Here is a 24135-nt window from a genome sequence, read left to right on the forward strand (position 1 = left end):
GTGTGTGTGTGTGTGTGTGTGTGTGTGTGTGTGTGTGTGAGTGTGTGTGTGTGAGTGTGTGAGTGTGTGTGTGTGTTGTGTGAGTGTGTGTGTGAGTGTGTGTGTGTGTGTGTGTGTGTGTGAGTGTGTGTGAGTGTGTGTGTGAGTGTGTGTGTGTGTGTGTGTGTGTGTGTGTGTGTGTGTGTGAGTGTGTGTGTGTGTGTGTGAGTGTGTGAGTGTGTGTGTGTGTGTGTGTGTGTGTGTGTGTGTGTGTGTGAGTGTGTGTGTGTGTGAGTGTGTGTGTGTGAGTGTGTGTGTGTGTGTGTGTGTGAGTGTGTGTGTGTGTGTGAGTGTGTGTGAGTACTGAGTACTGTGAGTACTGAGTACGTGAGTACGTGAGTACGTGAGTACTGAGTACGTGAGTACGTGAGTACGTGAGTACGTGAGTACGTGAGTAGTGAGTACGAGTGAGTACTGAGTACGTGAGTACGTGAGTAGTGAGTACCTGAGTACGTGAGTACGTTAGTACCTGAGTACCTGAGTACGTGAGTACGTGAGTACGTGAGTACGTGAGTACGTGAGTACTGAGTACGTGAGTACGTGAGTACGTGAGTACGTGAGTACTGAGTACGTGAGTACGTGAGTACGTTGAGTACCTGAGTACGTGAGTAGTGAGTACGTGAGTACTGAGTACGTGAGTACGTGAGGAGTACGTGAGTACGTGAGTACGTGAGTACGTGAGTACGTGAGTACTGAGTACGTGAGTACGTGAGTACGTGAGTACGTGAGTACGTGAGTACGTGAGTACGTGAGTACTGAATAGTGAGTACGTGAGTAGTGAGTACGTGAGTACGTGAGTACGTGAGTACTGAATACGTGAGTACGTGAGTACGTGAGTACTGTGAGTACGTGAGTACGTGAGTACGTGAGTACCTGAGTACGTGAGTACGTGAGTACTGAATACGTGAGTACGTGAGTACGTGAGTACTGTGAGTACGTGAGTACGTGAGTACCTGAGTACGTGAGTACGTGAGTACTGAGTACGTGAGTACGTGAGTACGTGAGTACGTGAGTACGTGAGTACGTGAGTACGTGAGTACGTGAGTACCTGAGTACTGAGTACGTGAGTACGTGAGTACGTGAGTACGTGAGTACGTGAGTACGTGAGTACGTGAGTACTGAACCGTGAGTACGTGAGTACGTGAGTACGTGAGTACGTGAGTACGTGAGTACGTGAGTACTGAATACGTGAGTACGTGAGTACGTGAGTACGTGAGTACGTGAGTACGTGAGTACCTGAGTACGTGAGTACGTGAGTACCTGAATACGTGAGTACGTGAGTACGTGAGTATCGTGAGTACGTGAGTACGTGAGTACTGAGTACGTGAGTACCGTGAGTACTGAGTACGTGAGTACGTGAGTACGTGAGTACGTGAGTACGTGAGTACGTGAGTACCTGAGTACCTGAGTACGTGAGTACGTGAGTACGTGAGTATTAGAGTACCTGAGTACGTGAGTACGTGAGTACGTGAGTACGTGAGTACGTGAGTACGTGAGTACGTGTGTACCTGAGTACCTGAGTACGTGAGTACGTGAGTACGTGAGTACTGAGTACCTGAGTAGTGAGTACCTGAGTACGTGAGTACGTGAGTACGGTGAGTACGTGAGTACCTGAGTACTGAGTACCTGAGTACGTGAGTACGTGAGTACGTGAGTACGTGAGTACGTGAGTAGCTGAGTACTGAGTACGTGAGTACGTGAGTACGTGGTAGTGAGTACGTGAGTACTGAGTACGTGAGTACGTGAGTAGTGAGTACGTGAGTATGAGTACGTGAGTACGTGAGTACGTGAGTACTGAGTACGTGAGTACGTGAGTACGTGAGTACGTGAGTACGTGAGTACCTGAGTACGCTGAGTACGTGAGTACTGAGTACGTGAGTACGTGAGTACGTGAGTACGTGAGTACTGAGTACGTGAGTACGTGAGTACGGAGTACCGGAGTACGTGAGTACGTGAGTACGTGAGTACTGAGTACGTGAGTACGTGAGTACGTGAGTACGTGAGTACTGAGTACGTGAGTACGAGACGTGAGTACGTGAGTACGTGAGTACGTGAGTACGTGAGTACTGAGTACCGTGAGTACTGAGTACTGAGTACGTGAGTACGTGAGTACGATACGTGAGTACGTGAGTACGTGAGTACGTGAGTACGTGAGTACGTGAGTACGTGAGTACTGAGTACCTGAGTAAGTGAGTACGTGAGTACGTGAGTACGTGAGTACGTGAGTACGTGAGTACTTAGAGTACTGAGTACGTGAGTACGTGAGTACGTGAGTACGTGAGTACGTGAGTACTGAGTACGTGAGTACCTGAGTACGTGAGTACGTGAGTACTGAGTACCTGAGTACGTGAGTACCTGAGTACGTGAGTACGTGAGTACGTGAGTACGTGAGTACGTGAGGTACCTGAGTACGTGAGTACGTGAGTACGTGAGTACGTGAGTACGTGAGTACGTGAGTACTGAGTACGTGACGTGAGTACGGTGAGTACGTGAGTACGTGAGTACGTGAGTACCTGAGTACCTGAGTACGTGAGTACTGAGTACGTGAGTACCTGAGTACCTGAGTACGTGAGTACTGAGTACGTGAGTACGTGAGTAGTGAGTACGTGAGTACGTGAGTACCTGAGTACCTGAGTACGTGAGTACGTGAGTACTTGAGTACGTGAGTACGTGAGTAGCTGAGTACGTGAGTACGTGAGTACGTGAGTACGTGAGTACGTGAGTACGTAGTGAGTACGTGAGTACGTGAGTACCTGAGTACGTGAGTACGTGAGTACGTGAGTACGTGAGTACGTGAGTACGTGAGTACTGAGTACGTGAGTACTGAGTACGTGAGTACGTGAGTACGTGAGTACGTGAGTACCGGTAGTACCGTGAGTACCTGAGTACGTGAGTACTGAGTACGTGAGTACGTGAGTACGTGAGTACGTGAGTACCTGAGTACTGAGTACTGAGTACTGAGTACTGAGTACCTGAGTACCTGAGTACGTGAGTACCGTGAGTACTGAGTACGTGAGTAGCTGAGTACGTGAGTACGTGAGTACGTGAGTACTGAGTACTGAGTACCTGAGTAGCTGAGTACTGAGTACGTGATACGTGAGTACGTGAGTACGTGAGTACCTGAGTACTGAGTACGTGAATGAAGAGTACGTGAGTACGTGAGTACGCTGAGTACGTGAGTACTGAGTACCTGAGTACTGAGTACGTGAGTACCTGAGTACGTGAGTGAGTACGTGAGTACGTGAGTACCGTGAGTACCTGAGTACTGAGTACCTGAGTACGTGAGTACGTGAGTACGTGAGTACCTGAGTACGTGAGTACGTGAGTACCTGAGTACCTGAGTACGTGAGTACCTGAGTACGTGAGTACGTGAGTACGTGAGTACGTGAGTACGTGAGTACCTGAGTACCTGAGTACCTGAGTACGTGAGTACCTGAGTACCTGAGTACGTGAGTACGTGAGTACCTGAGTACGTGAGTACCTGAGTACGTGAGTACGTGAGTACGTGAGTATTAGAGTACCTGAGTACGTGAGTACGTGAGTACGTGAGTACGTGAGTACGTGAGTACCTGAGTACCTGAGTACGTGAGTACCTGAGTACGTGAGTACGTGAGTACCTGAGTACGTGAGTACGTGAGTACGTGAGTACCTGAGTACGTGAGTACGTGAGTACCTGAGTACGTGAGTACGTGAGTACCTGAGTACCTGAGTACCTGAGTACGTGAGGAGTACGTGAGTACGTGAGTACGTGAGTACGTGAGTACGTGAGTACCTGAGTACCTGAGTACGTGAGGAGTACGTGAGTACCTGAGTACGTGAGTACCTGAGTACGTGAGTACGTGAGTACCTGAGTACCTGAGTACGTGAGGAGTACGTGAGTACGTGAGTACCTGAGTACGTGAGGAGTACGTGAGTACCTGAGTACGTGAGTACCTGAGTACGTGAGTACGTGAGTACCTGAGTACCTGAGTACGTGAGGAGTACGTGAGTACGTGAGTACCTGAGTACGTGAGTACGTGAGTACGTGAGTACGTGAGTACCTGAGTACGTGAGTACGTGAGTACGTGAGTACGTGAGTACCTGAGTACGTGAGGAGTACGTGAGTACCTGAGTACGTGAGTACCTGAGTACGTGAGTACGTGAGTACCTGAGTACCTGAGTACGTGAGGAGTACGTGAGTACGTGAGTACCTGAGTACGTGAGTACGTGAGTACGTGAGTACCTGAGTACGTGAGTACGTGAGTACGTGTGTACGTGAGTACCTGAGTACGTGAGTACGTGTGTACGTGTGTACGTGAGTACGTGAGTACGTGTGTACGTGAGGAGTACGTGAGTACGTGAGTACCTGAGTACGTGAGTACGTGAGTACGTGTGTACGTGTGTCTCTGGAACACTGGATCATTTCCTATGAACATTGTTTAATCTGTTGGTGTGAAGTGTGTTCTAACCTCTGACCTCCAGGTGCGTGGTTGCCGTGGAGACGCCTGCCTTGTTCCCGCCTGTGCAGGTGAAAAGTCCCGAGTCCTGTGTCTGGACTGAGTCCAGGACCAGGGTCCGGTTCATGAGGACTCTGGACCGAGAGTGAGACTGACTCATGGACTCTGAGACCTGGACCTGAGCCAAGACAAGACTCAGACTGAGGCTCAGCACCACCAGATGATGTCACAGTGTGGAGGGGGCGGGGTTACCTGTCCTGGGGGGCGTGTCCAGGTGAGGTTGAAGAAGTGGTTCTTGTTACTGCAGAAACATGTGACCTCAAACCTCTCTCCGACCAATCGAATCACAGCCTTCAGAGAGACGGACAGAGCAGGCGGGGCCACTAGCTCTGAAACCAATCACAGACACAGAGAGAGAGCCAATCAGAGACAGGGACACAGAGCGGTTGGGTCTGGGTGGGTCGGTCGGCTCCGTTGGGTCAGCTGGGTCGGCTCTGTCGGTCAGATGAGTTGGTTCGGGTGTGTCGGTCGGGTCAGTAGGGTCGGGTGTGTCGGTCGGGTCAGTAGGGTCGGGTGTGTCGGTCGGGTCAGTAGGGTCGAGTGTGTTGGTCGGGTCAGTAGGGTCGGGTGTGTCGGTCGGGTCAGTAGGGTCGGGTGTGTCGGTCGGGTCAGTAGGGTCGGGTGTGTCGGTCGGGTCAGTAGGGTCGGGTGTGTCGGTCGGGTCAGTAGGGTCGGGTGTGTCGGTCGGGTCAGTAGGGTCGGGTGTGTCGGTCGGGTCAGTAGGGTCGGGTGTGTCGGTCGGGTCAGTAGGGTCGGGTGTGTCGGTCGGGTCAGTAGGGTCGGGTGTGTCGGTCGGGTCAGTAGGGTCGGGTGTGTCGGTCGGGTCAGTAGGGTCGAGTGTGTCGGTCGGGTCAGTAGGGTCGAGTGTGTCGGTCGGGTCAGTAGGGTCGGGTGTGTCGGTCGGGTCAGTAGGGTCGGGTGTGTCGGTCGGGTCAGTAGGGTCGGGTGTGTCGGTCGGGTCAGTAGGGTCGAGTGTGTCGGTCGGGTCAGTAGGGTCGGGTGTGTCGGTCGGGTCAGTAGGGTCGGGTGTGTCGGTCGGGTCAGTAGGGTCGGGTGTGTCGGTCGGGTCAGTAGGGTCGGGTGTGTCGGTCGGGTCAGTAGGGTCGGGTGTGTCGGTCGGGTCAGTAGGGTCGGGTGTGTCGGTCGGGTCAGTAGGGTCGGGTGTGTCGGTCGGGTCAGTAGGGTCGGGTGTGTCGGTCGGGTCAGTAGGGTCGGGTGTGTCGGTCGGGTCAGTAGGGTCGGGTGTGTCGGTCGGGTCAGTAGGGTCGGGTGTGTCGGTCGGGTCAGTAGGGTCGGGTGTGTCGGTCGGGTCAGTAGGGTCGGGTGTGTCGGTCGGGTCAGTAGGGTCGAGTGTGTCGGTCGGGTCAGTAGGGTCGAGTGTGTCGGTCGGGTCAGTAGGGTCGGGTGTGTCGGTCGGGTCAGTAGGGTCGGGTGTGTCGGTCGGGTCAGTAGGGTCGGGTGTGTCGGTCGGGTCAGTAGGGTCGAGTGTGTCGGTCGGGTCAGTAGGGTCGGGTGTGTCGGTCGGGTCAGTAGGGTCGGGTGTGTCGGTCGGGTCAGTAGGGTCGGGTGTGTCGGTCGGGTCAGTAGGGTCGGGTGTGTCGGTCGGGTCAGTAGGGTCGGGTGTGTCGGTCGGGTCAGTAGGGTCGGGTGTGTCGGTCGGGTCAGTAGGGTCGGGTGTGTCGGTGGTGACCGGGTGAAGGACTCACTGTGCTCCACCCACAGGTCCAGTGGCGCTGATGTCACTTCCTGTCCGTGTCTCCGCCCCCTGCAGCGGTATGACCCTTCAAACGACCTTTGAACCCGGTGCACCAGAGCGCCGCGCCAGGGGTCAAAGCTGAAGGTCATGCCCCGCGGCAGGACCTCCCCCTCGGCCTCTGATAGGACGGTGAGCTCAGTGATGTCAGAGTCTGTGGGAAGGCAACGTAACAGGAAGTCCCGCCCCTCCTCCACGCTGGACCGAGACCGGGACACGACGAAGGCCGAGCCGAGATCTGAAGGGTCTGAGGGAGAACCGGGTCAGAACCGGGTCAGAACCGGGTCAGAACCAGGTCAGAATCGGGTCAGAACCGGGTCAGAACCGGGTCAGAACCGGGTCAGAACCGGGTCAGAACCAGGTCAGAACCAGGACTAGAACCAGGACTAGAGCCGGGTCTAAAGTAGGACTAACCTGAGGGCGGGGCTTACCTGACACGTACAGGTGCACTGCAGTGGTGGGCGGGGCTGAGGCCGAGCTGTGATTGGCCGGAGCGGAGCAGCTGTACGTTCCCGTGTGTCGGGGGTTCGTGTGAGTCACCGTGACTCTGTCGCCGAGGGCAACGTGCATTAGCCTGAAGGACGAACTCCGAAGGAACAGAGGCCCGTCTCCAAGGCAACGCACCAAGAGGGTGGAGCCAGAGTGGACCGTCAGTTCTGATTGGTCAGAAACAATGACGTCGTTCACACTGATCTGAAGAACTGCTGCAACAAAGAAAAGAACCAGAGGTCAGAGGAGGAGCAGAGGAGGAGCAGAGGAGGAGCAGAGGAGGAGCAGATGAGGAGCAGAGGAGGAACAGAGGAGGAGCAGGGGAGGAGAAGAGGAGGAGTAGAGGAGGAGCAGAGGAGGAGCAGAGGAGGAGCAGAGGAGGAGCAGAGGAGGAGCAGAGGAGGAGCAGAGGAGGAACAGAGGAGGAGCAGGGGAGGAGAAGAGGAGGAGTAGAGGAGGAGCAGAGGAGGAGCAGAGGAGGAGAAGAGGAGGAGCAGAGGAGGAGCAGAGGAGGAGAAAAGGAGGAGTAGAGGAGGAGCAGAGGAGGAGCAGAGGAGGAGCAGAGGAGGAGCAGAGGAGGAGTAGAGGAGGAGCAGAGGAGGAGCAGAGGAGGAGCAGAGGAGGAGCAGAGGAGGAACAGAGGAGGAGCAGGGGAGGAGAAGAGGAGGAGTAGAGGAGGAGCAGAGGAGGAGCAGAGGAGGAGCAGAGGAGGAGTAGAGGAGGAGCAGAGGAGGAGCAGAGGAGGAGCAGAGGAGGAGCAGATGAGGAGCAGAGGAGGAGAAGAGGAGGAGCAGAGGAGGAGCAGAGAAGGAGCAGAGGAGGAGTAGAGGAGGAGCAGAGGAGGAGCAGAGGAGGAGTAGAGGAGGAGCAGAGGAGGAGCAGAGGAGGAGTAGAGGAGGAGCAGAGGAGGAGCAGAGGAGGAGCAGATGAGGAGAAGAGGAGGAGCAGAGGAGGAGCAGAGAAGGAGCAGAGGAGGAGAAGAGGAGGAGAAGAGGAGGAGCAGAGGAGGAGCAGAGGAGGAGAAGAGGAGGAGAAGAGGAGGAGCAGAGGAGGAGCAGAGGAGGAGAAGAGGAGGAGAAGAGGAGGAGCAGAGGAGGAGCAGAGGAGGAGCAGAGGAGGAGAAGAGGAGGAGCAGAGGAGGAGCAGAGTAGGAGAAGAGGAGGAGAAGAGGAGGAGAAGAGGAGGAGAAGAGGAGGAGCAGAGGAGGAGCAGGTGAGGAGCAGAGGAGGAGCAGAGTAGGAGAAGAGGAGGAGAAGAGGAGGAGAAGAGGAGGAGAAGAGGAGGAGCAAAGGAGGAGGAGAGGAGGAGAAGAGGAGGAGCAGAGGAGGAGCAGGTGAGGAGCAGAGGAGGAGCAGAGTAGGAGAAGAGGAGGAGAAGAGGAGGAGAAGAGGAGGAGAAGAGGAGGAGCAAAGGAGGAGCAGAGGAGGAGTAGAGGAGGAGAAGAGGAGGAGAAGAGGAGGAGCAGAGGAGGAGAAGAGGAGGAGCAGAGGAGGAGCAGAGGAGGAGAAGAGGAGGAGCAGAGGAGGAGCAGAGGAGGAGCAGAGGAGGAGCAGAGGAGGAGCAGAGGAGGAACAGAGGAGGAGCAGAGGAGGAGCAGAGGAGGAACAGAGGAGGAGCAGATGAGGAGAAGAGGAGGAGCAGAGGAGGAGCAGAGAAGGAGCAGAGGAGGAGCAGAGGAGGAGAAGAGGAGGAGCAGAGGAGGAGCAGAGGAGGAACAGAGGAGGAACAGAGGAGGAGCAGAGGAGGAGCAGAGGAGGAACAGAGGAGGAGCAGAGGAGGAACAGAGGAGGAGCAGAGGAGGAACAGAGGAGGAGCAGAGGAGGAGCAGAGGAGGAACAGAGGAGGAGCAGAGGAGGAGCAGAGGAGGAGCAGAGGAGGAACAGAGGAGGAGCAGAGGAGGAACAGAGGAGGAGCAGAGGAGGAACAGAGGAGGAGCAGAGGAGGAGCAGAGGAGGAACAGAGGAGGAGCAGAGGAGGAGCAGAGGAGGAGCAGAGGAGGAGCAGAGGAGGAACAGAGGAGGAGCAGAGGAGGAGCAGAGGAGGAGCAGAGGAGGAGCAGAGGAGGAACAGAGGAGGAACAGAGGAGGAGCAGAGGAGGAGCAGAGGAGGAGCAGAGGAGGAACAGAGGAGGAACAGAGGAGGAGCAGAGGAGGAGCAGAGGAGGAGCACTTAGACAGGTGGATGTGATAAAGACTCAGGAGCCTCTGATGTTCAAACTCTTTTCACTTTATTTAAAATCACAATCAAACATTTTCATTGGTTTGGTACAGATTCTTTCAGCCAATCACAGGCTGCATTCAGAGAGCGGGAATCTGACTTCTTATTGGATGTCGCGGTTCTTGAGTGAAACTTCCTGAGTAGGGGGCGGGCTCTTGCGAGTCACTTCCTGTAGGTTTGTGGCGATGCGAGATGTTTGTAGAAGAAGAGCCTGATGGTTCTCCACCAACAGAGAGACCTGCAACAAGACCTGGTTTAGTCCTGCTTTAGTCCTGGTTTAGTCCTGGTTTAGTCCTGGTTTAGTCCTGGATTACACCTGGTTTAGTCCTGGTTTAGTCCTGGTTTAGTCCTGGTTTAGTCCTGGTTTAGTCCTGGATTACACCTGGTTTAGTCCTGGTTTAGTCCTGGTTTAGACCTGGTTTAGACCTGGTTTAGTCCTGGTTTAGTCCTGCTTTAGTCCTGGTTTAGTCCTGGTTTAGTCCTGGTTTAGTCCTGTTTTAGTCCTGGTTTAGTCCTGGTTTAGTCCTGGTTTAGTCCTGGTTTAGTCCTGGATTAGACCTGGTTTAGTCCTGGTTTAGTCCTGGTTTAGTCCTGGTTTAGTCCTGGTTTGGACCTGGTTTAGTCCTGGTTTAGTCCTGGTTTAGTCATGGTTTAGTCATGGTTTAGTCCTGGTTTAGTCCTGGTTTAGTCCTGGTTTAGTCCTGGTTTGGACCTGGTTTAGTCCTGGTTTAGTCCTGGTTTAGTCATGGTTTAGTCCTGGTTTAGTCATGGTTTAGTCCTGGTTTAGTCCTGGTTTAGACCTGCTTTAGACCTGTTTAGTCTTGATTTAGTCCTGGTTTAGTCCTGGTTTAGTCCTGGTTTAGTCCTGCTTAAGACCTGGTTTAGTCCTGGTTTAGTCCTGGTTTAGACCTGGTTTAGTCCTGGTTTAGTTCTGGTTTAGTCCTGCTTTAGTCCTGCTTTAGTCCTGAATTAGTCCTGGTTTAGTCCTGGTTTAGTCTTAGTTTAGTCCTGGTTTAGTCCTGGTTTAGTCCTGCTTTAGTCCTGGTTTAGTCCTGGTTTAGTCTTGGTTTAGTCCTGGTTTAGACCTGGTTTAGTCCTGCTTTAGTTCTGGTTTAGTCCTGGTTTAGACCTGGTTAAGTCCTGCTTTAGTCCTGGTTTAGTCCTGGTTTAGTCCTGGTTTAGTCCTGGTTCTGACCTGGTTTAGTCCTGGTTTAGTCCTGGTTTAGTCCTGCTTTAGTCCTGCTTTAGTCCTGGTTTAGACCTGGTTTAGTCCTGAATTAGTCCTGGTTTAGTCCTGGTTTAGTCCTGTTTAGACCTGGTTTAGTCATGAATTAGTCCTGGTTTAGTCCTGGGTTAGCCCTGGTTTAGTCCTGGTTTAGTCCTGTTTTAGTCCTGGTTTAGTCCTGGTTTAGTTCTGGTTTAGTCCTGGTTTAGTCCTGGTTTAGTCCTGTTTTAGTCCTGGTTTAGTCCTGGTTTAGTCCTGGTTTAGTCCTGGTTTAGTCCTGGTTTAGTCCTGGATTAGACCTGGTTTAGTCCTTGTTTAGACCTGGTTTAGTCCTGGTTTAGTCCTGGTTTAGTCCTGGTTTAGTTCTGGTTTAGTCCTGGTTTAGTCCTGGTTTAGTCCTGTTTTAGTCCTGGTTTAGTCCTGGTTTAGTCCTGGTTTAGTCCTGGTTTAGTCCTGGTTTAGTCCTGCTTTAGTCCTGGTTTAGTCCTGGTTTAGACCTGGTTTAGTCCTGGTTTAGACCTGGTTAAGTCCTGCTTTAGTCCTGGTTTAGTCCTGGTTTAGACCTGGTTTAGTCCTGGTTTAGTCCTGGATTAGTCCTGGTTTAGTCCTGGTTTAGTCCTGGATTAGACCTGGTTTAGTCCTGGTTTAGTCCTGGGTTAGTCCTGTTTTAGTCCTGGTTTAGCCCTGGTTTAGTCCTGGTTTAGTCCTGGTTTAGTCCTGGTTTAGTCCTGTTTTAGTCCTGGTTTAGTCCTGGTTTAGTCCTGGTTTAGTCCTGGTTTAGTCCTGGATTAGACCTGGTTTAGTCCTTGTTTAGACCTGGTTTAGTCCTGGTTTAGTCCTGGTTTAGTCCTGGGTTAGTCCTGTTTTAGTCCTGGTTTAGTCCTGGTTTAGTCCTGGTTTAGTCCTGGTTTAGTCCTGGATTAGACCTGGTTTAGTCCTGGTTTAGTCCTGGTTTAGTCCTGGTTTAGTCCTGGTTTAGTCCTGGTTTAGTCCTGGTTTGGATCTGGTTTAGTCCTGGTTTAGTCCTGGTTTAGTCCTGGTTTAGACCTGCTTTAGTCCTGGTTTAGTCTTGATTTAGTTCTGGTTTAGTCTTAGTTTAGTCCTGCTTTAGTCCTGCTTTAGACCTGGTTTAGTCCTGCTTTAGTCCTGGTTTAGTCTTAGTTTAGTCCTGGTTTAGTCCTGGTTTAGTCCTGGTTTAGACCTGCTTTAGTCCTGGTTTAGTCTTAGTTTAGTCCTGGTTTAGTCCTGGTTTAGTCCTGCTTTAGTCCTGGTTTAGTCCTGGTTTAGTCTTGGTTTAGTCCTGCTTTAGTTCTGGTTTAGTCCTGCTTTAGTCCTGAATTAGTCCTGGTTTAGTCCTGGTTTAGTCCTGCTTTAGTCCTGGTTTAGTCCTGGTTTAGTCTTGGTTTAGTCCTGCTTTAGTTCTGGTTTAGTCCTGGTTTAGTCCTGGTTTAGTTCTGGTTTAGTCCTGGTTTAGTCCTGGATTAGACCTGATTTAGTCTTGATTTAGTCCTGCTTTAGTCCTGGTTTAGTCCTGGTTTAGTCCTGGTTTAGTCCTGAATTAGTCCTGGTTTAGTCCTGGTTTAGTCCTTCTTTAGACCTGGTTTATACCTGGTTTAGACCTGGTTTAGTCCTGGTTTAGTCCTGCTTTAGTCCTGGTTTAGTCCTGTTTAGACCTGGTTTAGTCCTGAATTAGTCCTTCTTTAGACCTGGTTTATACCTGGTTTAGACCTGGTTTAGTCCTGGTTTAGTCCTGCTTTAGTCCTGGTTTAGTCCTGTTTAGACCTGGTTTAGACCTGGTTTAGTCCTGGTTTAGTCCTGTTTAGACCTGGTTTAGACCTGGTTTAGTCCTGGTTTAGTCCTGATTTAGTCCTGCTTTAGTTCTGGTTTAGTCCTGGTTTAGACCTGGTTTAGTCCTGGATTAAACCTGGTTTAGTCCTGGTTTAGTCCTGGTTTAGTCCTGGTTTAGACCTGGTTTAGTCCTGGTTTAGTCCTGGTTTAGTCCTGGTTTAGACCTGGTTTAGTCCTGGTTTAGTCCTGGGTTAGTCCTGTTTTAGTCCTGGTTTAGTCCTGGTTTAGTCCTGGTTTAGTCCTGGTTTAGACCTGGTTTAGTCCTGGTTTAGACCTGGTTTAGTCCTGGTTTAGTCTTGGTTTAGTCCTGGTTTAGACCTGGTTTAGTCCTGCTTTAGTTCTGGTTTAGTCCTGGTTTAGACCTGGTTAAGTCCTGCTTTAGTCCTGGTTTAGTCCTGGTTTAGTCCTGGTTTAGTCCTGGTTTAGTCCTGGTTTAGTCCTGGTTCTGACCTGGTTTAGTCCTGCTTTAGTTCTGGTTTAGTCCTGGTTTAGACCTGGTTATGTCCTGCTTTAGTCCTGGTTTAGTCCTGGTTTAGTCCTGGTTCTGACCTGGTTTAGTCCTGGTTTAGACCTGGTTTAGTCCTGAATTAGTCCTGGTTTAGTCCTGGTTTAGTCCTTCTTTAGACCTGGTTTATACCTGGTTTAGTCCTGGTTTAGTCCTGTTTAGACCTGGTTTAGTCCTGAATTAGTCCTGGTTTAGTCCTGGGTTAGTCCTGTTTTAGTCCTGGTTTAGCCCTGGTTTAGTCCTGGTTTAGTCCTGGTTTAGTCCTGTTTTAGTCCTGGTTTAGTCCTGGTTTAGTCCTGGTTTAGTCCTGGTTTAGTCCTGTTTTAGTCCTGGTTTAGTCCTGGTTTAGTCCTGTTTTAGTCCTGGTTTAGTCCTGGTTTAGTCCTGGTTTAGTCCTGGTTTAGTCCTGTTTTAGTCCTGGTTTAGTCCTGGTTTAGTCCTGGTTTAGTCCTGGGTTAGTCCTGGTTTAGTCTTGGTTTAGTCCTGGTTTAGACCTGGTTTAGTCCTGGTTTAGTCCTGGTTTAGTCCTGGTTTAGACCTGCTTTAGACCTGGTTTAGTCCTGGTTCAGAAATGGATTAGTCCTGGTTTAGTCCTGGTTTAGTCCTGTTTTAGTCCTGGTTTAGTCCTGGTTTAGTCCTGGTTTAGTCCTGGATTAGACCTGGTTTAGACCTGATTTAGTCCTGGTTTAGTCCTGGTTTAGTCCTGGTTTAGACCCGCTTTAGTCCTGGTTTAGTCTTGATTTAGTCCTGGTTTAGTCTTAGTTTAGTCCTGCTTTAGTCCTGCTTAAGACCTGGTTTAGTCCTGGTTTAGACCTGGTTTAGTCCTGGTTTAGTCCTGGTTTAGACCTGGTTTAGTCCTGCTTTAGTCCTGGTTTAGTCCTGGTTTAGTCCTGGTTTAGACCCGCTTTAGTCCTGGTTTAGTCTTGATTTAGTCCTGGTTTAGTCTTAGTTTAGTCCTGGTTTAGTCCTGCTTTAGTCCTGCTTTAGTTCTGGTTTAGTCCTGAATTAGTCCTGGTTTAGTCCTGGTTTAGTCCTGGTTTAGTCCTGGTTTAGTCCTGGTTTAGTCCTGCTTTAGTCTTGGTTTAGTCCTGGTTTAGACCTGGTTTAGTCCTGCTTTAGTTCTGGTTTAGTCCTGGTTTAGACCTGCTTTAGTCCTGGTTTAGACCTGGATTAGACCTGATTTAGTCTTGATTTAGTCCTGCTTTAGTCCTGGTTTAGTCCTGGTTTAGTCCTGGTTTAGTCCTGAATTAGTCCTGGTTTAGTCCTGGTTTAGTCCTTCTTTAGACCTGGTTTATACCTGGTTTAGACCTGGTTTAGTCCTGGTTTAGTCCTGCTTTAGTCCTGGTTTAGTCCTGTTTAGACCTGGTTTAGTCCTGGTTTAGTCCTGCTTTAGTCCTGGTTTAGTCCTGTTTAGACCTGGTTTAGTCCTGGTTTAGTCCTGCTTTAGTCCTTCTTTAGACCTGGTTTATACCTGGTTTAGACCTGGTTTAGTCCTGGTTTAGTCCTGGTTTAGTCCTGGTTCAGACCTGGTTTAGACCTGGTTTAGTCCTGGTTTAGTCCTGGTTCTGACCTGGTTTAGTCCTGGTTTAGTCCTGGTTTAGTCCTGGTTTAGTCCTGGTTTAGACCTGGTTTAGTCCTGGTTTAGTCCTGGATTAGTCCTGAATTAGTCCTGGTTTAGTCCTGGTTTAGTCCTTCTTTAGACCTGCTTTAGACCTGGTTTAGACCTGGTTTAGTCCTGCTTTAGTCCTGGTTTAGTCCTGGTTTAGACCTGGTTTAGTCCTGCTTTAGTCCAGGTTTAGTCCTGGTTTAGTCCTGCTTTAGACCTGGTTTAGTCCTGCTTTAGTCCTGGTTTAGACCTGGTTTAGTCCTGCTTTAGTCCTTCTTTAGATCTGGTTTAGACCTGGTTTAGTCCTGGTTTAGACCTGGTTTAGTCCTGCTTTAGTCCTGGTTTAATCCTGGTTTAGTCCTGGTTTAGTCCTGGTTTAGTCCTGGTTTAGTTCTGGTTTAGTCCTGGTTTAGTTCTGCTTTAGACCTGGTTTAGTCCTGGTTTAGTCCTGGTTTAGTCCTGGTTTAGTCCTGGTTTAATCCTGGTTTAGTCCTGGTTTAGTCCTGGTTTAGTCCTGGTTTAGTTCTGGTTTAGTCCTGGTTTAGTTCTGGTTTAGTCCTGGTTTAGTCCTGGTTTAGTCCTGGTTTAGTCCTGGTTTAGTCCTGGTTTAGTCCTGGTTTAGTTCTGGTTTAGTCCTGGTTTAGTTCTGGTTTAGTCCTGGTTTAATCCTGGTTTAGTCCTGGTTTAGTCCTGGTTTAGTTCTGGTTTAGTCCTGGTTTAGTTCTGCTTTAGACCTGGTTTAGTCCTGGTTTAGTCCTGGTTTAGTCCTGGTTTAGTCCTGGTTTAGTCCTGGTTTAATCCTGGTTTAGTCCTGGTTTAGTCCTGGTTTAGTCCTGGTTTAGTTCTGGTTTAGTCCTGGTTTAGTTCTGGTTTAGTCCTGGTTTAGTCCTGGTTTAGTCCTGGTTTAGTTCTGGTTTAGTCCTGGTTTAGTTCTGGTTTAGTCCTGGTTTAGTCCTGGTTTAGTCCTGGTTTAGTTCTGGTTTAGTCCTGGTTTAGTTCTGGTTTAGTCCTGGTTTAATCCTGGTTTAGTCCTGGTTTAGTCCTGGTTTAGTCCTGGTTTAGTCCGGGTTCCTCACCTGACTTCCCAGAATGCCGAGCTGCTTGAGGACTTGGGTCTGGACTTGGACCAGTTGTTGGACTGACCCCAGAAGGTCCGTCCTCCACTGGACCTCCGAGTCCCTGAGTCCAGAGGCCGGACCCGGGTCCAGACCTACAGTGAGCCGGGTTTAGACCAGAACCTTCTAGAACCTTCTAGAACCTTCCAGAACCTTCTAGAGTTCCAATAAAAGAGGCTTTTACACTGAAAAGCTCCAATAAAAGAGGCTTTTACACTGAAAAGCTCCAATAAAAGAGAGGCAGAAGGAGCCAAATCTGTGCACACGCACAAATTTGCAGCTCGAGACAAACAGGAAACAGATGGAACGAGCGCGCATCACTTCCTGTTTCACTTCTCTCTTTTTACTCAAACGTTGCACTTTAACAAACGCTCACGTCAGTGTTTTAATCAGAGAAATTAAAGGACATCCCGTGTGGCACTAAAGGACATCCCGTGTGGCACTAAAGGACATCCCGTGTGGCACTAAAGGACATCCCGTGTGGCATTAAAGGACATCCCGTGTAGCATTAAAGGACATCCCGTGTAGCATTAAAGGACATCCCGTGTGGCATTAAAGGACATCCCGTGTGGCATTAAAGGACATCCCGTGTGGCATTAAAGGACATCCCGTGTGGAATTAAAGGACATCCCGTGTGGCATTAAAGGACATCCCGTGTGGCACTAAAGGACATCCCGTGTGGCACTAAAGGACATCCCGTGTGGCACTAAAGGACCTCCCGTGTGGCATTAAAGGACATCCCGTGTAGCATTAAAGGACATCCCGTGTAGCATTAAAGGACATCCCGTGTGGCATTAAAGGACATCCCGTGTGGCATTAAAGGACATCCCGTGTGGCATTAAAGGACATCCCGTGTGGCATTAAAGGACATCCCGTGTGGCATTAAAGGACATCCCGTGTAGCATTAAAGGACATCCCGTGTAGCATTAAAGGACATCCCGTGTGGCATTAAAGGACATCCCGTGTGGCATTAAAGGACATCCCGTGTGGCATTAAAGGACATCCCGTGTGGCATTAAAGGACATCCCGTGTGGCATTAAAGGACATCCCGTGTGGCATTAAAGGACATCCTGTGTGGCACTAAAGGACATCCCGTGTGGCATTAAAGGACATCCCGTGTGGCATTAAAGGACATTATGTGAAATAATTCATCTTAAAATAAAACAGATCAAACTCAAAATTATTTCAAAGTTAAAGTTTTAAATCCTTCAGAATAAAACGCTTCAGATCTGGATTTAACACGTTTGAGTTTCATCTAAATCAGATCTTAGATCTTTATCTTAGATCTTTAAATCACTTTAGACCCTTTACTCCTGCCGTACCTGCCAAAAGGTCCTGCGAGAGTCCAGACCCCAGGACCAGGACCAAGACCAGGATCCACCGCATCTTCAGAGCAGGTCCAGAGCAGGTCCAGAGCAGGTCCAGAGCAGGTCCAGAGCAGGTCCAGAGCAGGTCCAGAGCAGGTCCAGAGCAGGTCCAGAGCAGGTCCAGAGCAGGTCCAGAGCAGGTCCAGAGCAGGTCCAGAGCAGGTCCAGAGCAGGTCCAGAGCAGGTCCAGAGCAGGTCCAGAGCAGGTCCAGAGCAGGTCCAGAGCAGGTCCAGACTGAGTCCAGGTCGTTCTGGTTTTCGTTTGTCCAGCTTTAAACTCAGTGAAACTAAGACTTCCTCAAAACCGGCTGAGATTTCACAAGAAGCAGAAGAAACGTCTTCCTCAAACGCCACAGACACTTTAGTCCAGAGCCCACCACAGCAGGGTTCAGAGCCCACCACAGCAGGGTTCAGAGCCCACCACAGCAGGGTTCAGAGCCCACCACAGCAGAGTTCAGAGCCCGCCACAGCAGGGTTCAGAGCCCACCACAGCAGGGTTCAGAGCCCGCCACAGCAGGGTTCAGAGCCCACCACAGCAGGGTTCAGAGCCCACCACAGCAGAGTTCAGAGCCCGCCACAGCAGGGTTCAGAGCCCACCACAGCAGGGTTCAGAGCCCACCACAGCAGGGTTCAGAGCCCACCACAGCAGAGTTCAGAGCCCACCACAGCAGGGTTCAGAGCCCACCACAGCAGGGTTCAGAGCCCACCACAGCAGGGTTCAGAGCCCACCACAGCAGGGTCCAGAGCCCACCACAGCAGGGTTCAGAGCCCACCACAGCAGGGTCCAGAGCCCACCACAGCAGGGTCCAGAGCCCACCACAGCAGGGTCCAGAGCCCACCACAGCAGGGTCCAGAGCCCACCACAGCAGGGTCCAGAGCCCACCACAGCAGGGTTCAGAGCCCACAACAGCAGGGTCCAGAGCCCACCACAGCAGGGTTCAGAGCCCACCACAGCAGGGTTCAGAGCCCACCACAGCAGGGTTCAGAGCCCGCCACAGCAGGGTTCAGAGCCCACCACAGCAGGGTTCAGAGCCCACCACAGCAGAGTTCAGAGCCCGCCACAGCAGGGTTCAGAGCCCACCACAGCAGGGTTCAGAGCCCACCACAGCAGGGTTCAGAGCCCACCACAGCAGGGTTCAGAGCCCACCACAGCAGAGTTCAGAGCCCGCCACAGCAGGGTTCAGAGCCCACCACAGCAGGGTTCAGAGCCCACCACAGCAGGGTTCAGAGCCCACCACAGCAGAGTTCAGAGCCCACCACAGCAGGGTTCAGAGCCCACCACAGCAGGGTTCAGAGCCCACCACAGCAGGGTTCAGAGCCCACCACAGCAGGGTCCAGAGCCCACCACAGCAGGGTCCAGAGCCCACCACAGCAGGGTCCAGAGCCCACCACAGCAGGGTCCAGAGCCCACCACAGCAGGGTCCAGAGCCCACCACAGCAGGGTCCAGAGCCCACCACAGCAGGGTTCAGAGCCCACCACAGCAGGGTTCAGAGCCCACCACAGCAGGGTCCAGAGCCCACCACAGCAGGGTTCAGAGCCCACCACAGCAGGGTTCAGAGCCCGCCACAGCAGGGTTCAGAGCCCACCACAGCAGGGTTCAGAGCCCACCACAGCAGAGTTCAGAGCCCGCCACAGCAGGGTTCAGAGCCCACCACAGCAGGGTTCAGAGCCCACCACAGCAGGGTTCAGAGCCCACCACAGCAGAGTTCAGAGCCCACCACAGCAGGGTTCAGAGCCCACCACAGCAGGGTTCAGAGCCCACCACAGCAGGGTCCAGAGCCCACCACAGCAGGGTCCAGAGCCCACCACAGCAGGGTCCAGAGCCCAGCGTTTGACACTATCGATCACAACATTCTACTGCAGAGGTTCGAATGTGATGTAGATGTCAGAGGCCGCGCCCTGAGAGGCCCCGCCCTGAGAGGCCCCGCCCTGAGAGGCCCCGCCCTGAGAGGCCCCGCCCTGAGAGGCCGCGCCCTGAGAGGCCGCGCCCTGAGAGGCCCCGCCCTGAGAGGCCCCGCCCTGAGAGGCCCCGCCCTGAGAGGCCGCGCCCTGAGAGGCCGCGCCCTGAGAGGCCGCGCCCTGAGAGGCCCCGCCCTGAGAGGCCCCGCCCTGAGAGGCCGCGCCCTGAGAGGCCCCGCCCTGAGAGGCCGCGCCCTGAGAGGCCCCGCCCTGAGAGGCCCCGCCCTGAGAGGCCGCGCCCTGAGAGGCCCCGCCCTGAGAGGCCGCGCCCTCACCTGGTACCAGTTTGTTCATGTAAACCAGAGCTCCTCCCCTTGTTCTAAAGTCACTTACGGTGAGCCACAGGGGTCAGTACTGGGTCCAGTTCTGTTTCCTCTTCACATGCTGCCGTTAGGTCACATGATCAGGTCACAGGATCAGGTCACATGATCAGGTCACATGATCAGGTCACATGATCAGGTCACAGGATCAGGTCACATGATCAGGTCACATGATCAGGTCACAGGATCAGACAGACTTAGAGCTCGTGTGAAGGAGATAAAAACCTGGAGGACACTGAATGATCTGCTTCTTAATCCTGAACAAACCGAGGTCATTGTGCTGGAGGTCATTATGCTGGAGGTCATTATGCTAGAGGTCATTGTGCTGGAGGTCATTGTGCTGGAGGTCATTGTGCTGGAGGTCATTGTGCTGGAGGTCATTGTGCTGGAGGTCATTGTGCTGGAGGTCATTGTGCTGGAGGTCATTGTGCTGGAGGTCATTGTGCTGGAGGTCATTGTGCTAGAGGTCATTGTGCTGGAGGTCATTGTGCTGGAGGTCATTGTGCTGGAGGTCATTGTGCTGGAGGTCATTGTGCTGGAGGTCATTGTGCTGGAAGTCATTGTGCTGGAGGTCAATGTGCTGGAGGTCATTGTGCTGGAGGTCATTGTGCTGGAGGTCATTGTGCTGGAAGTCATTGTGCTGGAGGTCATTGTGCTGGAGGTCATTGTGCTGGAGGTCATTGTGCTGGAGGTCATTGTGCTGGAGGTCATTGTGCTGGTCCTAAACATGTACGTAACGCTCTCTCTGAGCAGAGAGTCTCACTGGACAATGTTAGTGATGCCTCAGATGTCCTCCATGTAATATACTTGTACTGTGTGTGTAATATACTTGTACTGTGTGTGTAATATACTTGTACTGTGTGTGTAATATACTTGTACTGTGTGTGTAATATACTTGTACTGTGTGTGTAATATACTTGTACTGTGTGTTTAATATACTTGTACTGTGTGTGTAATATACTTGTACTGTGTGTTTAATATACTTGTACTGTGTGTGTAATATACTTGTACTCTGTGTTTAATATACTTGTACTGTGTGTGTAATATACTTGTACTGTGTGTTTAATATACTTGTACTGTGTGTGTAATATACTTGTACTGTGTGTTTAATATACTTGTACTGTGTGTGTAATATACTTGTACTGTGTGTGTAATATACTTGTACTGTGTGTTTAATATACTTGTACTGTGTGTGTAATATACTTGTACTGTGTGTTTAATATACTTGTACTGTGTGTGTAATATACTTGTACTCTGTGTTTAATATACTTGTACTGTGTGTGTAATATACTTGTACTGTGTGTTTAATATACTTGTACTGTGTGTGTAATATACTTGTACTGTGTGTTTAATATACTTGTACTGTGTGTGTAATATACTTGTACTGTGTGTGTAATATACTTGTACTCTGTGTATAATATACTTGTACTGTGTGTGTAATATACTTGTACTGTGTGTTTAATATACTTGTACTGTGTGTTTAATATACTTGTACTGTGTGTGTAATATACTTGTACTGTGTGTTTAATATACTTGTACTGTGTGTGTAATATACTTGTACTGTATGTGTAATATACTTGTACTGTGTGTTTAATATACTTGTACTGTGTGTGTAATATACTTGTACTGTGTGTTTAATATACTTGTACTGTGTGTGTAATATACTTGTACTGTATGTGTAATATACTTGTACTGTAAGTGTAATATACTTGTACTCTGTGTTTAATATACTTGTACTGTGTGTGTAATATACTTGTACTGTATGTGTAATATACTTGTACTGTGTGTGTAATATACTTGTACTGTGTGTGTAATATACTTGTACTGTAAGTGTAATATACTTGTACTGTGTGTTTAATATACTTGTACTGTGTGTGTAATATACTTGTACTGTGTGTTTAATATACTTGTACTGTGTGTGTAATATACTTGTACTGTGTGTGTAATATACTTGTACTGTATGTATAATATACTTGTACTGTGTGTGTAATATACTTGTACTCTGTGTTTAATATACTTGTACTGTGTGTGTAATATACTTGTACTGTATGTGTAATATACTTGTACTGTGTGTGTAATATACTTGTACTGTGTGTTTAATATACTTGTACTGTAAGTGTAATATACTTGTACTGTGTGTGTAATATACTTGTACTGTGTGTGTAATATACTTGTACTGTATGTGTAATATACTTGTACTGTAAGTGTAATATACTTGTACTGTGTGTTTAATATACTTGTACTGTGTGTGTAATATACTTGTACTCTGTGTTTAATATACTTGTACTGTATGTGTAATATACTTGTACTGTGTGTGTAATATACTTGTACTGTAAGTGTAATATACTTGTACTGTGTGTTTAATATACTTGTACTGTATGTGTAATATACTTGTACTGTGTGTGTAATATACTTGTACTGTATGTGTAATATACTTGTACTGTATGTGTAATATACTTGTACTGTGTGTGTAATATACTTGTACTGTGTGTTTAATATACTTGTACTGTGTGTGTAATATACTTGTACTGTGTGTGTAATATACTTGTACTGTATGTATAATATACTTGTACTGTGTGTGTAATATACTTGTACTCTGTGTTTAATATACTTGTACTGTGTGTGTAATATACTTGTACTGTATGTGTAATATACTTGTACTGTGTGTGTAATATACTTGTACTGTGTGTGTAATATACTTGTACTGTGTGTGTAATATACTTGTACTGTGTGTGTAATATACTTGTACTGTGTGTTTAATATACTTGTACTGTGTGTGTAATATACTTGTACTGTGTGTTTAATATACTTGTACTGTGTGTGTAATATACTTGTACTGTGTGTGTAATATACTTGTACTGTATGTGTAATATACTTGTACTGTGTGTGTAATATACTTGTACTGTATGTGTAATATACTTGTACTGTATGTGTAATATACTTGTACTGTGTGTGTAATATACTTGTACTGTGTGTGTAATATACTTGTACTGTGTGTGTAATATACTTGTACTGTGTGTGTAATATACTTGTACTGTGTGTGTAATATACTTGTACTGTATGTGTAATATACTTGTACTGTATGTGTAATATACTTGTACTGTGTGTGTAATATACTTGTACTGTATGTGTAATATACTTGTACTGTATGTGTAATATACTTGTACTGTGTGTGTAATATACTTGTACTGTGTGTGTAATATACTTGTACTGTGTGTGTAATATACTTGTACTGTGTGTGTAATATACTTGTACTGTGTGTTTAATATACTTGTACTGTGTGTGTAATATACTTGTACTGCTGTGTGTAATATACTTGTACTGTATGTGTAATATACTTGTACTGTGTGTGTAATATACTTGTACTGTATGTGTAATATACTTGTACTGTATGTGTAATATACTTGTACTGTGTGTGTAATATACTTGTACTGTGTGTTTAATATACTTGTACTGTGTGTGTAATATACTTGTACTGTGTGTGTAATATACTTGTACTGTATGTAGTAATATACTTGTACTGTGTGTGTAATATACTTGTACTGCTGTGTGTAATATACTTGTACTGTGTGTGTAATATACTTGTACTGTATGTGTAATATACTTGTACTGTGTGTGTAATATACTTGTACTGTGTGTGTAATATACTTGTACTGTATGTGTAATATACTTGTACTGTGTGTGTAATATACTTGTACTGTGTGTGTAATATACTTGTACTGTGTGTGTAATATACTTGTACTGTGTGTGTAATATACTTGTACTGTGTGTGTAATATACTTGTACTGTGTGTTTAATATACTTGTACTGTGTGTGTAATATACTTGTACTGTGTGTGTAATATACTTGTACTGTGTGTGTAATATACTTGTACTGTGTGTGTAATATACTTGTACTGTGTGTGTAATATACTTGTACTGTGTGTGTAATATACTTGTACTGTGTGTGTAATATACTTGTACTGTGTGTGTAATATACTTGTACTGTGTGTGTAATATACTTGTACTGTGTGTGTAATATACTTGTACTGTGTGTTTAATATACTTGTACTGTGTGTGTAATATACTTGTACTGTGTGTGTAATATACTTGTACTGTGTGTTTAATATACTTGTACTGTGTGTGTAATATACTTGTACTGTGTGTGTAATATACTTGTACTGTGTGTGTAATATACTTGTACTGTGTGTGTAATATACTTGTACTGTGTGTGTAATATACTTGTACTGTGTGTGTAATATACTTGTACTGTGTGTGTAATATACTTGTACTGTGTGTGTAATATACTTGTACTGTGTGTGTAATATACTTGTACTGTGTGTGTAATATACTTGTACTGTGTGTGTAATATACTTGTACTGTGTGTGTAATATACTTGTACTGTGTGTGTAATATACTTGTACTGTGTGTGTAATATACTTGTACTGTGTGTGTAATATACTTGTACTGTGTGTGTAATATACTTGTACTGTGTGTAATATACTTGTACTGTGTGTGTAATATACTTGTACTGTGTGTGTAATATACTTGTACTGTGTGTGTAATATACTTGTACTGTGTGTGTAATATACTTGTACTGTATGTGTAATATACTTGTACTCTGTGTTTAATATACTTGTACTGTGTGTGTAATATACTTGTACTGTGTGTTTAATATACTTGTACTGTATGTGTAATATACTTGTACTGTGTGTTTAATATACTTGTACTGTGTGTGTAATATACTTGTACTGTGTGTGTAATATCTTGTACTGTGTTTAATATACTTGTACTGTGTGTTTAATATACTTGTACTGTGTGTGTAATATACTTGTACTGTGTGTGTAATATACTTGTACTGTGTGTGTAATATACTTGTACTGTATGTGTAATATACTTGTACTCTGTGTTTAATATACTTGTACTGTGTGTGTAATATACTTGTACTGTGTGTTTAATATACTTGTACTGTATGTGTAATATACTTGTACTCTGTGTTTAATATACTTGTACTGTGTGTGTAATATACTTGTACTGTGTGTGTAATATTCTTGTACTCTGTGTTTAATATACTTGTACTGTGTGTTTAATATACTTGTACTGTGTGTGTAATATACTTGTACTGTATGTGTAATATACTTGTACTGTGTGTGTAATATACTTGTACTGTATGTGTAAATACTTGTACTCTGTGTTAATATACTTGTACTGTGTGTA

The 24135-nt window shown here is 47.9% G+C and overlaps 1 protein-coding gene across 1 annotated transcript; it reads right to left on the reverse strand.

Annotated features, from left to right (window-relative positions):
* Window positions 1-4487: 4487 nt before the first annotated feature.
* LOC140348422 (macrophage colony-stimulating factor 1 receptor 2-like) lies at window positions 4488-16805 on the reverse strand (the record flags this gene model as incomplete). Its single annotated transcript, XM_072434348.1, has 5 exons — window positions 16616-16805; window positions 6720-6992; window positions 6242-6535; window positions 4728-4864; window positions 4488-4653 (listed from the first exon to the last, which is right to left on the reverse strand). Coding segments are annotated over exons 1-5 (934 nt in total), but the record flags the coding sequence as incomplete, so codon positions are not given.
* Window positions 16806-24135: the final 7330 nt, after the last annotated feature.

This window comes from Eucyclogobius newberryi, unplaced genomic scaffold, assembly GCF_026437365.1.
Source record: "Eucyclogobius newberryi isolate DKJ021-1_F unplaced genomic scaffold, fEucNew1.0.hap1 SCAF_687, whole genome shotgun sequence".
Taxonomy (NCBI): Eukaryota; Metazoa; Chordata; class Actinopteri; order Gobiiformes; family Gobiidae; genus Eucyclogobius; species Eucyclogobius newberryi.